This window comes from Geospiza fortis, unplaced genomic scaffold (assembly GCF_000277835.1).
Source record: "Geospiza fortis unplaced genomic scaffold, GeoFor_1.0 scaffold139, whole genome shotgun sequence".
NCBI lineage: Eukaryota > Metazoa > Chordata > Aves > Passeriformes > Thraupidae > Geospiza > Geospiza fortis.
In genome coordinates this window covers 1,081,245-1,094,770 of record NW_005054406.1, presented here as the reverse complement: position 1 = coordinate 1,094,770, position 13,526 = coordinate 1,081,245, and the positions used below count along the sequence as shown (strand labels likewise).

General features: G+C 41.9%; 1 protein-coding gene across 2 annotated transcripts in view; it reads left to right on the top strand.

Annotated features, from left to right (window-relative positions):
• Positions 1-12,190: 12,190 nt before the first annotated feature.
• Positions 12,191-13,526, top strand: part of COLEC11 (collectin subfamily member 11) — a 21,737-nt gene continuing 20,401 nt past the window's right edge. The window contains exon 1 of one of the 2 annotated variants that reach the window (XM_005426227.2): positions 12,191-12,325. In XM_005426227.2, the coding sequence (XP_005426284.1) occupies positions 12,196-12,325 (130 nt within the window). In that variant the 5' untranslated portion in view covers positions 12,191-12,195. The remainder of the gene's footprint in view (positions 12,326-13,526) is intronic. The other variant, XM_031061282.1, reaches the window with a different exon arrangement.

Genomic DNA, 13,526 nt, shown 5'->3' with positions numbered 1-13,526 from the left:
ATACTGAGAACATGTGGAACAGCAAGAGAAGGACTGATGGTGCATGCTGAGGAGACTGCAGAGTGCTGGATCTGCCAGCAGCACCTACAGATGCACTTGCGGTGCTTCTCCCTAGCTGTGCAATGAACTTGCAATTTAAAGCTAATGTAGAGATTAAATGAGATTATGTAGTGAGAGCCATACTATGCTGAAAAAACTCTTTATTGTAGGTTATCTTCCTTTGCAGTTTAGTATCTTCATGAATTGAGCTTGTTCAGCCAGAAGAGAAGGTTTTGGGGTGACCTAATTGCAGCCTTCCAGTACCTGAAGGGAACTTAGAGGAAAGATGGAAAGGGACTTTTTACAAAGGCCTGTAGTGACAGGACTGGGGGAAAGGGCTTCAAACTTTAGTTAAATAGTAGAAAAATATTCTTTACTGTGAGGCACCGGAACTGGCTGCCCAGAGAAGTTGTGGATGCCCCATCCCTGGAAGTGTTCAAGGCCAGGTTGGAGCTCTGAGCAATCTGGTCTAGTGGAGGGTCCCTGCCCATGGCCAAGAGGTTGGAACCAGATGACCTTTAAGCTCCCTTCCAACCCAGGCCAAGATATGACATATGATATGTCAAAGTTGCCTTTTATGTAATTGTGGAGTGTCAAAAACTCTCTGTTGTCGTTCTCTACTTTTATGACTGTTGTACAAAACCTATAGAGGGGCTTGGTGGGTAACTGACCTCCAGCCATGGCCAGCCCACTACGTCTGACAGACTGTCTCCTAAGCAACTCTGTATTTAAACATGCATTTGCCTAATTACACTTAATGTACAAGTGATTACATCCACACTGTTCCTTGATTTTAGGGAAGATGACATTAAACATTGCAGCTACAGTGACTGAGTACATGGACTTTCTGTTATGTATAGAACTGATGCCTCTGTATCTTTTTGGCAGCACTGAGTAACTGTGGCAAGTCTTGGTTTTGTTTTCGTTGTTCCTTTTCTTAAGTCAGCTGGTGGATGTTGGGATTTCAGGTCAGTTTACTCTTTAACACCACTGAAGCCTGTTATTTTACTGGTAACTGCACAATCAGAACAGTAGCATTAGTTTTTGCTCCTGTTAGTGCCCTATAAATTCTGAGCAGACAGACGTGGAAGTTTAAGTGATCATTGCTTAGCTGTTCTGCAGCTTCTTAATTGGTGCATAGCTGCCCTCTGGTCATGTTCTAGCTGTGTGAAAGGTACATCTGCAGCTATTGTTAGAGAATTTGCTGAGTACCAAAGCAGTGGAAATGCCAGTAGTTATCACTTACTTAACACAGCTTGTTATATTATTCCCTAGAAATGTACATTATTAAAATGCAGAAATCTCTTGGGGCAGTTGGTTAGATGGAAGGACTTCAATGAAAAAATTTCTAAGGGGGTTGTCATCCTCAAGAATCTTTTGGTAGCAAAAGCATCATGATATACATTTAAGGGAAGTAACACCTTCTTTATATGGATTCAGATGAACACCCTTGCTTGCAAGTTGGGCTCTTCACATTCTATCTGTTTACATCTGAATTAATATTTCAGATTTACACAATGAAATGAGATTGTCAAAAGCATCTCAAACTGCATGCAATCCCTTGTACTCCTTCTCAAATTTTAAAAATATTTGTCAACCAGTGCATTGTACATGATAAAGTATTTTGAGTGCATATGTTGTGGCATGTCTAAAAGCTGCTCTGGGAGGTTTTGCCACTGAAAGATATTTCCACAAGGTTCCTTTTGGCAATAGCTTTTACACTGGATCATGGCTATTGACAATGATATAGACTGATTAGTGAAAGTCTGCTGTGGCATACCAGTGTAAGAATACTTTGACTTCTGAGTACTTTGTTAATGTCTAGAATTGAGTGCCTTTATGTGTGCTTCAACTAAGTCACATCAGACACATAGAAATCTGTTTATTTTCCCGCTGCATTTTGCTTATACAACTATTTCTGTGTACCAACCATATATTTTCTATTAATGTGGGTAGCTGTTTTTATAAGTTCCCCTTTCTTTTGCCTTCTTTCTCTAATCTATATTTGGAAAGGTGTATGAGAGCTCTAAGAATAAAAGGACATTGGGTAGTACTCTTGCTATCAAGATCACCTGTCACTTGTCCAATGAAGATATAGAATCTAGAATGGTCTGGACTGGAAGGGACCTTTACAATCATCTGGTTCCAACTCCGCTGCCATGGACAGGGACATCTTCCACTATACCAGGTTGCTCAAAGCCTCATCCAGTCTGGCCTTGAGCACTTCCAGGGATGGGGCATCCACAACATCCCTAGGCAGCCTTATGTGAGTGCCTTACCACTCTCACAGTAAAGAATATCTTCCCAGTATCTAATCTAAAGCTGCTTTCAATTTGAACCCATTCACTGTAGTCCTGTCACTATATGCTCTTGTAAAATGTATTTCCACATCTTTCTTTTAGACTCCCTTTAGGTACTGGAAGGCTGCAATTAGGTGACTCCAGGAATCCCAAATATCTCAGCCTTTCCTTGTAGGAGAGCTGCTCCATCCCTCTGATCATCTTGGTGGCCTCCTCTGGACTCACTCCCACAGGTCCATGTCCTTCCTGTGCTGGGGGCCCCAGAGCTGGATGCAGCCCTGCAGGTGGGGTCTCAGCAGAGCAGAGCAGAGGGGCAGAATCCCCTCCCCATGCTGCCTCTGATGCAGCCCAGGGCAGGTTTGGCTCTCCAGGCTGTGAGGGCACATGGCTGGGTCATGTCCAGCCTCTCACCCCCCTCACACCCCCAAATCCTTCTCAGCAGGGCTGCTCTGGATCTGTTCATCCCCAGCCTGTGCTGATACCGGGGATTGCCCCAACCCAGGTGCAGCACCTTGCACCTGGTCTTGTTAAACCTCAAGAGATTCCCATGGGCCACTTCTCCAGCTTGTCCAGGTCCCTCTGGATGGCATCCTGTCCTTCAGGAGTGTCACTGCACCACAGCTTGGTGTCATCTGCCAATTTGCTGAGGGTGCACTCAATCCCTTCATCCATGTTACTAATGATGATATTAATTACATTGGTTCCAGTACAGACCCCTCAGGGGCACAACTTATCACTGATGTCCATCAGGACACTGAGCTGTTGGCCACCACCTTCAAGATGTGATTGTCCAACCACTAACACTCTACCCATCAAATTCATATCTCTCCAATTTAGAGAGAAGATGTTGTGGGGCACCATGTCAAAGGCTTTACAGAAGACAAGATAAATGACATCTGTAGCCATTCCCCTGTGCACTGATGTAGTCACGTGTAGAGTGTTGGTCTCTCAGCCTGAAAGTTAAAATAACATTTTGTTGAAATAGCATTGACACTGCCCCAGTTCAAATGCAAGATTTTGATAATGAATGCTTATGTACCACAGTGTTTTGTTATATTGAGGATATCACTACAAGAAATATGTCCTTGTCATTTGAGGATAACACTCTTGGATCCTTTCCATAACTCTTGGTGGCTTGCGTGCTATTACAAAATGCCTGATGTTGTTGTATTTCCTATGTTCTGTATCTTTTACTGGTTATTATTTTCCATTGCAACCTAGTATTTTGCCATATCTTTCCTTCTTTTAAAATGTTCCCACTCTCATTATGTGCTGGGTTGTTTTTTAGTTTTTGGTGTTTTTTTGGTTTTTTTTTTTGTGGGTTTTCTTGTAGGTTTTTGGTTTGTTTCGTTGTTGTTTGTGTGTTTGTTTTTGTTTGTTGTTTTGGTTTGCTTTTGTGGTTTTGTAGTTTGTTTATTTGTTTGTTTTTCCTGGTGATTTAGTCCCTTGAATTCTTTCACTTATGGATCTTCCTGTTTTCTGTATGCTGCTGGCATGCAATGGCACAGTTTTGTAAAACACTGGAGGCCATCTCAGCTGCTGCCAAGGGCATTCCTTTCCTTGGCTGGCATAATTTTGCACAGGAATTATGGACATTTTATCCTTGCCAGGAACCAAGGAATTAAATCAACTGAAAAACAACATTACAAGCAGAGGAATATCTTACTGCTGGAATAGCAGCCTGTGCTAGCTGGGGTCAGCTGGCTGTTGGTGACAGTACAGAGAAGGGGAGGCTAATGTGTGACTGCAGCAGGAAGCCAGGCTGCTGTTAACTCTCCTGTAGACTGACTTAGCTAATTAGCAATGATGGGACACCTCTCACCTAACTTTACATACCTGCAAGGCTGAACTAGTGATACTCAGCAATGAACAGGTACCTCCAGAGTCAATGATTGGTTCTGTTCTGTATTGGGATGGAAGGAATCCCTGTGCCAAGGTGCCTTTCTCTGACTTGGCTACACAGTGTTCAGGATGATTTTCTCAGACTGACCACCTAAGCCAGAACAGTTAAATCCCCTCCAACGGTCTGTTTAAAACTAACCTCTGCTAGCTTGAGGTCTGGAGCAATGCAGAGTTGTCCTGATAAATGGGCATCTGCTAATGGCAGCTGTGCTCTGTCTTGTGGTTCACTTTTTGAGGTGTCATACTTGAAACATTGGGAAGAACTGGGAAGCAGTTGAAGTGGCTTCCCTTTATTCTTAAAACCTCCTTTAATTGTAGTTGTCACTTATCTAATGTGTGAGAAAAGGGGGTCAGAAACTGTTTCAGCTCTTGTTTTTTCTCCTCAATGAGGAGTAGGTTATTGTGACAACCCAAAGCAAACCTTTTTCCTGTCCCCTCACCCTCTGGGATGGTGCCATTGCTCCTCTGTCCTTTCTCTGGTCAGACGTCTAATTTTTCCCTTTTCCTCTATGTCCACTAGTAGTCTATATCCTATGATTTGTCTCTTGTATTTGTTCTTCCTTTAATCTCATAATCTGCTTTTCTTAGATTTTGTCTTCTATCTGGATATTTCTGACCTGTCCCTGTGTTTATACATGATTAAATTGCAGGACATTAAAACAGAAATCAGAAAACTCATTTTACCCAGTTTAGTCTAGTGTCCTACCACTAGGCTTGAGCTGGCTTTGTCATCAGGCTTTTTCTCTGCTTCCTATCATTCTTTAATGTTGCATGCTTGAGTGTAGTCTAATTGCACCTGCTGTGTCCATCCAATGTCAGCAATTACTCTCTCTTGGGGAACTGGAGCTGTGTGTTTCTATCCTTTTAAGTTAAGGATCTTCCATAGTTGTTACTTCACACCCTTTGGATCAATACTTGAATGGCATTTCTGTTGTGCAAAAGGCAGGTGCCACTGCTGGCATGGCTGGGATGACTGGATGGGGCCTTGATAGACTTTTCTGTCTCTTCTCTACACCTCCCAGAATGGAACTGCAGGAACTCCCAGGGTGAGTTTGCCTTTTGAGCCTGTCCAGTGCCCTCAAGTAGACAATGGTCAGGCCCACCTAGGAAAACTTCCAAACACCTCAAGAATGAGAATATGTTGCAAAGTGTGAGTGGGAATAATATTGCACAGATATCCAAACTTGTGCAGCCAGTCCTAAGCCTCTGTGGATGGGAAGGGCTGAAAAGCAATGCCTTAAAACTTCATAAATAAAATTAAAATGCATATGTTCATATGATGTATTTATTCTTGTACAGAAATGTTCCCTGCAGCATTCTCCACATCATTCACTGATTCTTGGTGAATCCTTGGGTTTTTATTTCCTACAGATAACTGTGTGGGGATAGTATGAAGTTCTCATGTAACTGCTTTATAGGAGTGGAAGTGAAGAGAGACATTTTAGACCCCTGTTTTAGAAGAACTGATAGTTAAATTAGAACCCTGTACACTAGTTTGTTTGCTTGTTTGTTTGTGGTTGAGAATACAAAAAATTTGATCTGACATATAACAGTGATGGCATCCAAAATCACAAACTATTTTTGTAAAATATAGCTGAAGGCAGAAGAGATATTGTAATCTAGTCCAGACTTTGACTGAAACATTGCATGAGAAATTCTGTTTAGTATTTCTAGTTGTCTCTGAGCACCAATTTACATAAAAACAAAAATGTACTTGGGTGTTATTTTCTACAAAAAATCCATAGATTGTCTAAAAATCCATAGAGAACTATTGTGAAAAATTTGGCACTCAGGTCCCATCTCCCTCGAGTTAAAAGTTTTGAAAACTTGCGCCTTTCTGGCACTACTTTATCTCACTCTTGCTGAAGCCTCGGTTTTACACTTTCAGTACAGATGACAGTGAGTTAATTCTAACATCAGCTTATTGGCTTCAGCAGAACAACATCAGGACAAAATTTGTCCCAATTTTTAAAAACATTCTTCTTGATGAAAAATGATACTACTCTATCTACACCTGATAAGGGCATCTATGTTGACAAACTAATGATACCTTACACCTCAAAAACATTGTGTGAGGAAATGGCTCTGTTGTGCCAGTATTAAGTGTACTTTGGAGAGTAACCAAGGACTTAGCATCAGTTTGCTTTTTAGGTAATGCTTGCTTCCCATCCGCTTAGACTCACTCTTTTGTCCTCTACAGCAAACCTCGCTGTTCTTCAGCGACGTCAGGTGCTGAAATGTGTTATGTCTCTGCTTTATGCTACTCCATGCTCCATAGATTTCACAGAGGCTTGGTAACTATGGCAGTTATGGTCCTCATTTTTGCAATTCTACAGTATTAATATTTAGGGATTTTTTCAGTCTCTCAAGTCCATTGCTTTAACCTTTAAATCAACACGTAGCATTTAACTTGAGAGCATTGCAATGTTAGGATAATGATCACCCAATGTTTAAGCAGCTTTGTAATTGATTCTGATTTTTATAGTCTAGCTAGATGGCAAAAGTTTGATTACCCAAGGTAATGTGCAAGGGCACATCTTTGATTACCCAAGGTAATGTGCAAGGGAACTGAGAGGACAAATGAGAAAATGCTTAGATAAAGTAAAAGCCTAGCTACACAAAACATCTGTAGGTTAGGAAGATTAATAAGGCTGTAATGAAGAAAGATGGGGTCAGTGACACAGGTTTCATCTCCAATGTGAAAGGCTTCTTCCCCAGGGAATGATCCACAGCCCTTGGGCCAAGGGGTGAAATGCAGCTTGTGTCAACAGTGCTGAAGGCTTGTCCCTTCTGCTCCTCCCTGCTTCCCCCAGAAACCTGTCCCTGGCCTGAGGTGGGCACTGGAGGTAGTCCTGGGACTGAATTTATTTTTTGGTCTTTTATCTGTTCAAGATGTTTGAAATACCACGGGGACTGTGTTACAGCCTGCTGTTTTGTGGGCATGATTTTGTGGGCATGTGCTGCATCTCCTAGAATTCAGCTTAGGGCCTGCAGGTGGCTTGAAGATACATGAGCTGCCAGAGAGTTCTGCCAGGGAGGTGTTGAGATGTGGATGACAAGGACTTGAGAAGTCAGGGAGTGAAAACTATTGAAAGTTATTGCTGTGTCTGTAGTGCTGACTCAAACCACCTTGGGAAAGTCACTCACCAAATGTGGCTGTGGTTCTGCAGATTTCTGTGTCTGTACCAGAAGTATACTCAATTCAGAATATAGATAATTCAGCTCAGATACCTGAGAATAAAGTATAGTTTTTAAAATAACAGCAAAAGAAATCATAATGTGAAAACTACTCAGTGAAATAAAGTCAGCTCAAAGATGAGTACTATAGGATAACACAGAGGATTTGAGTTACTTTGTAGCTATTGGCTAGCTGAGCATTAATGCCAGCAAGCATCACTTGTCTTCTGCATTTTTCATCCATTTAGTTTCATCTTGGCAGATCATCTGTGTTGTTTCTTCTAAGTCCAAAATAATGGCAGAGAATTAGCCACTGGCACTTTTGGAGCCAATGGTGGATACAGGGACTTCATGCATGAAGCATTAGCTGGCTCAAGTGATCTCCAAGCTTTCCATCCCCCCAGAGTTGGAGGGAAGTGTGGGAACTCAGTGAGTGCCAGCTGGCCTGGCTGGTCCTGCAGGGTTTTGAGTGAGCCTGTGGGGCCTTTGGGATTCTCCAATGACCTCTCAAGGACTTGTCATTTGAAGCTTGGCTTGAGAAACCTCTTCTCTTTTGTTGATTGAGGCAGATTTCCTGAAGCTGAGAGATTTCAAAAGTTGTTTTGAAATTATTGTGCTGGTTGCATTGATATGTTTTCATTTCTGATGGAAAATGAGGCACTTTATTATTTTTTATTTTTTAACTAAGTGCTGCCTTTTTCTTGTCCTAATTTTTTCCAATACTTTCAGCTTTCACTAATTTAATGGCCACTGCTAATAGCCATACATTTCACTTTTGACCCCTGCATAGGCAGTGAGAAAATATTCATACTTTTACAAGTGCTGAACATGTCTAGGTTTCTCTCTGGCATTGATTTTACCAATGCTGAAGATACTCCAAATACCAGGGCCAAACAGTGTTTGAAAAAACAGGCTGGTCCTCCTGGCTGAGGACCAGTTTCAGTGGGATTTAGTATTCTTAAATGACTTTATGCATCTAGGTCTGAAAAGGCTTGCAAGTAGGTCAGAAAGGCAAGAAATTTTCTAGGATTTTGAAGTGAAAGTGTCTGCTGTAGCACATACCTGGAGATCAAACTTATTTCAATCAGAGAAAGAAATTTTAGCTGCAGAAGGTTTCTTTTGAAAGAAGGGAGAGATGGAGAAAGTGATATACAAAGTGCTTGTGGCTTGATTTCTGCTGTTAATGTGTCTCTTTACTGCAACAACGATTCCAAAGAGTTTTTAATATGCAACCTCCTCAGACCTTCCTTCTGTTAGTGGCTCTTCTCAGACCAAGGTAATTTCCCTGAGTATTCTTATGGATCTGGGTGTTGTTACCTGAATGACACTAAAGAAGCTTCTTTTTTTACAACAAGTCCATTTCCTCTGTGAGCTGAGTTAATATGTGGTAGATGGGGTTGTATCCCCTCTGTCTCTGAGACATGTAAGCCCAGTAGCAGACAGCAGGGAATGTGCTGAAGCTTTGTTGGAGATTTTGTTTTCCCCAGAAAATCCTTCATGTGTGGCTGCTGAGCAGAGCCAAGAAGCAGCCTTGACAGTTCTGAGCTGCTCCATGTTTGTCTCATCTCTGAGCTGTGCAGGAGTTTGCAAAGTCACATTAATATTTAACATACCTGGAGCCTTTGATCTTTCAGTTGGAGTCTGGATACATCTGAATCCTCATAAAATGCAGACAGAGGAGATGATGTTGCCTTTTATTCACTAATGCAGAGACAGGAGCACCACTGTAATTTCAATTTCTTCTTCCATCTCAGGCTATTTCATTCCACTCTCCAATTTGTCCGTCAAGAATCCTTATCACCAGTCTGCCAGGTGCTCATGCTGAAACAGCCTAATTTCCAGGCTTTCAGCTGGGTATCTGAACCACTTGGCTTGAAAGCCTTTTTGTCTGATCTTCTGAATCCTGAAGTGCTCCCACTACATAAAAAAGGTGGGATATCCTGCCTGGGATGTCCTGCAGGCTGGTGACCAGATGTTCTCCTGGAAAAGGGTTGTTTTGTCTAACTACTTTGAAGTGAACTTGCCAACACTTAATATGAAATTCAGAGTTGCAGACTAAGGCAGCACAGAATCTGAAAAATATGACAGCTAAAACTTAAGGCATCATCCAGGCTGAACAGCCCCAACTCTCTCAGCCTGTTTTTTGTAGGAGAGGTGGTCCATCTCTCTGATCAACTTTGTGTCCCTCCTGTGGACACATTCTAACAGATCCATGTGTGGCTTTATGGTGTACCTTCTCCTCTAGCTCCTGTTCCTCATCCTTGAGTGGCAAAACTCAGTTTTGCCCTGTACACTTGAGAAACCTCAAGTGATAATTGCTGCAATTGTGACAAAACTTACCATGGCCTAAATATTTGAGCAGCAGTTCCACACTTTCCTAGGTATTCTTTCTGGTTGGCAAAGCTTGTCCATGTAGTAGCTTATGCCTGACCTATTCTAGGACTGCATGGCAGGTTGTGGAAAATCTCAGATAGTCCCTGTTCCTCCCTTGCCCCATGGGAAAATTACCCAACTTTACCCAGGATTACCTTTTCCCTAGGGTTTCCTGGCCTACTGTAGCCCATCAGACTATGACGGTATTGAGATCTCTTGACCCAACAGCTCTTCCCAGCTCAAAGCATAGATAACCATCTTTTAAGGTGTGGTCCTCCAGCTGGAGGTCTCTCTCCTTTGGAAAGAAACCTGGGGAAAAGATTTGCGTCAAAAGGGACTCACAGCATATACGAGTCTTTGCACCAGATCTGGATGATCAGTAAGAACTTAGGGGTGTATTGTGGCAACCCCCTGTCCCTCATTTGGATGTAGCAACAGATGGTGTAGCAAGGGGGTTGTGAGGCAAGGTTGTTGGAACCTGGCCTGTAACTCATGCAATGCCCTCCACACACGAAGAAGGGGACAAAATCTGCTCCCATCAGATTCCCTTGCTATGGTCTCCCAGGGGATAATGGAAGCACAAACTGGACAGTAATTCAGAGGGACAATTTATTCCCCCAACTCCAAAATCATCTACTTGCTGCTAAGACATCTCTTATGCCAGTTAATACCTTCAGGCCATCCCAAAAATAACAGTTCTGCTCTCCTAGATCCCCAACTTGTTGAGGCATACAGACCCACATACTGGTCCCACAGCTGTGCCTAATCCTATCTGGCTTATTTTTGAAGGGATTCAGGGAGTGGAAATTAATATAGCCCAATCTTCTTGTTCCAGATGTAAAATGCACATGCTCTTATGGTGTCTATAAAGGATGATAAAAAACCTGTTATGACTTTCAGCTTATTTGTGTGTTACTGAGCTCTGATTAAGGACAGACTGGAAAAATGTATCAGAAATACATAAATAACACTTTTGTCAAAGTATTTTTACAGGCCTCCTAGATACTGTTTTTCACAGTCCTTTCACACAAACTCCATTTCTGTTTGGTTGTTTTCTGGGACATCTATTCACAGCCTAATTTCAGGCAAGCCATTTCACTTGTCAGCTTTGACTAGGATATGTTTCAAAGGTGATTCTCTTCAGGAGTTATTGAAGATTCTGATTCAACTTTATTGAGTGATACAGTGAAATATTACCTGCCTTCCACCCTCAATGACTTATATGAGGGCTATTGTATCAGACAATTTGCCTGGGAACAATTCCAGTGCTCAGGTAGATGGGAAGTGAATTTTCAGGCCTTTGAGTTGGTTCATCTGTTACTGAATTGCCTCTTTAGAGCAGTATCCACTCCAAGTGGGAACTTAGTACTGACAACTTTCAGGGCAAGGCCAGGTGGCCAAGAAGGCCAATGATGTCCTGCCCTTTATCAGCAATGGTGTGGCCAGCAGGACCAGGGCAGTGATTTCCCCCTCTACTTGGCACTGATGAGTTTACACCTCAAATCCTGTGTTCAGTTCTGGGTGCCTCACTGCAAGAAGGACGTGGAGGTGCTGGAATATGTCCAGAGATGGGTAACAGAGCTGGTGAAGGTTCTGGAGCACAAGTCCTGTGAAGAATGGGGTTTAGCCTAGAGAAAAGGAGGTGCAGGGGAGACCTTATTGCTCTTTACAAGTACTTGAGAGGAGGTTGTAGCCAGGGTGGAGATGGTCGTTTTTCCCAGGTTACAAGAAATAGGGACAAGAGGAAATGGCCTCAATTTGTGCAAGAGGGAGTTTAGATTATACATTAGGAAGAAATTACTTCATGGAAAGGGTTGTCAAGCACTGGAATAGGCTGCCCAGAGAAGTAGTTGAGTCACCCTTCCCTGACATATTTTAGAGACATGTAGATGTGGCACTTGGGGACATGGCTTAGTGGCAGACTTGGCAGTCCTGGGTTAATGGTTGGCTGATGATCTTAGAGGTCTTTTCCATCCTAAGCAATCCTGTGATTCTAAGCCTACATGCTGCATTATCTCCTTTTACCTTTCCAGATAGCTGCCTCCAATCATGCACAGAAATCCTCCAATCACCTCCAGAAAACATGCACACAGAATTGCCTATTACTGGCATTGTTTGATCTCCTTCTTGTTTAATTAAATTTCTCCCGAGCTTTATCCCATCCAGTCTATCAGCAAAAAAACCTGCTAAATATGCTGCTACCTGTTTCATGGGTGACTGAGGAACATAAAACCTGCTTGGAGGAGCTGCACATGTGCTTCTCATGCTGTGTGGGTTACGGCACACAAATATATATTGTGTTTGTAGTGGGATGTAGTTGTAGAAACTCTTGAAAGCCTTTGGAATTCTTATAACTGTTTATTCATTCTTTTGTTTAGGAGTCAGTGACCTGTAAGTGCTCATTATGAAGAGAGATCTGGTTTTCTTGGTGACTCTAATTAGCCTTGCCTTCCTGTCACTGCTAAGATCTGGATATCCTCAACACATTGCAGAGGAGTCCTGCTCTGTTCAGATTCTTGTTCCAGGCCTCAAAGGTAATGTGAAAACCTACTTATTATTCAAATATTAATATTTTTGTTCTAACAGGCTCAGTTGTGTAAATGACAGTTTTAACAAAGAAGGTACCTCTCAGTTGTCCTCTAATTTGCCCCTGTTTGTAGCCTCCTTAAAAATGGAGTTTTAAGGTCCATAAGGTGAAATTAAATGATTCGGAGAATGCATGCCAGTTTCCCAGATTTGTTCATGATCACTAGTGCTTGTTACTCTTATTCATTGCCTGGTTGCTCTGTGTTTATACTGAGCAGTGGTACACATATCCAAAAACTGTAACATCAGGCCCTACCTTATATCTGGAGAGGTTTTCATTTCCATTTTGCAATGTAATAGGAATTATTTTGTGTTTTCTTGTCTTATGTTTGTCTTCTTTTGATTTTTTTTTAAAGCTCAAATACCTCTTAGAAGAAAGCAAACATTAGTTAGGTTTTTGGCATTTCTATAGTTTTTTTTTGAAAAAGGCAACATTTTTATATGCCCCCAAACTCTTGCCCAAAGAAGGTGGTGTAATAAATTATTGATCTTTTCATAGGAAAAAATATATCTTGCATAAGAAATCAGCCACTGGGAAGAATTAACATTTTAAAGCAACAACATCCATTATGGTTGTTGAAATCCCAGCCCTGTTTAGTCAATAACAATAATTCCCCTTGTGAAGACTATGACATTTCTGTTGAAATATAACACTTTTGAACATGGGGAAATACTTTTTAACTAAGGACAAAAAAAACCCATGAAAACCACCAGTTTATCATCAACAATAATAAAAAAAGCATTGTGTAAGAACCACACAACAAACCTTTCAGTTTTTCTTGTAATTATGCCTTGTAGTGTCACAAAACCCACCCAACCAGAACTGCTGCCATTAATCTTTTCTGTACCAGTCTGGGCTTTCCTGAGTTGCCTGAGGGCCACAGGATGGACTGCAGGCATTGCCTGTTGTGGTTAACGGATTGGGAAGGGTGAGGCTCAGTTCTGTTCTGCAGCTAAATTGTTCACACAGCTGAATTGTGAGCCTAGCTTGGCCAGGGGTAAACTGCCCTCTCCAGGCATTGCCCAATTTGTGTGTGCCCTCTGCTTGGGGCAAGAGACTTGGCCTACAGGGATGTGGGCTGTGCTTGGCCAATTGGCTTTAATAATATGTTTATTTTTAATATTTATTATTATCTATCTATTATTATT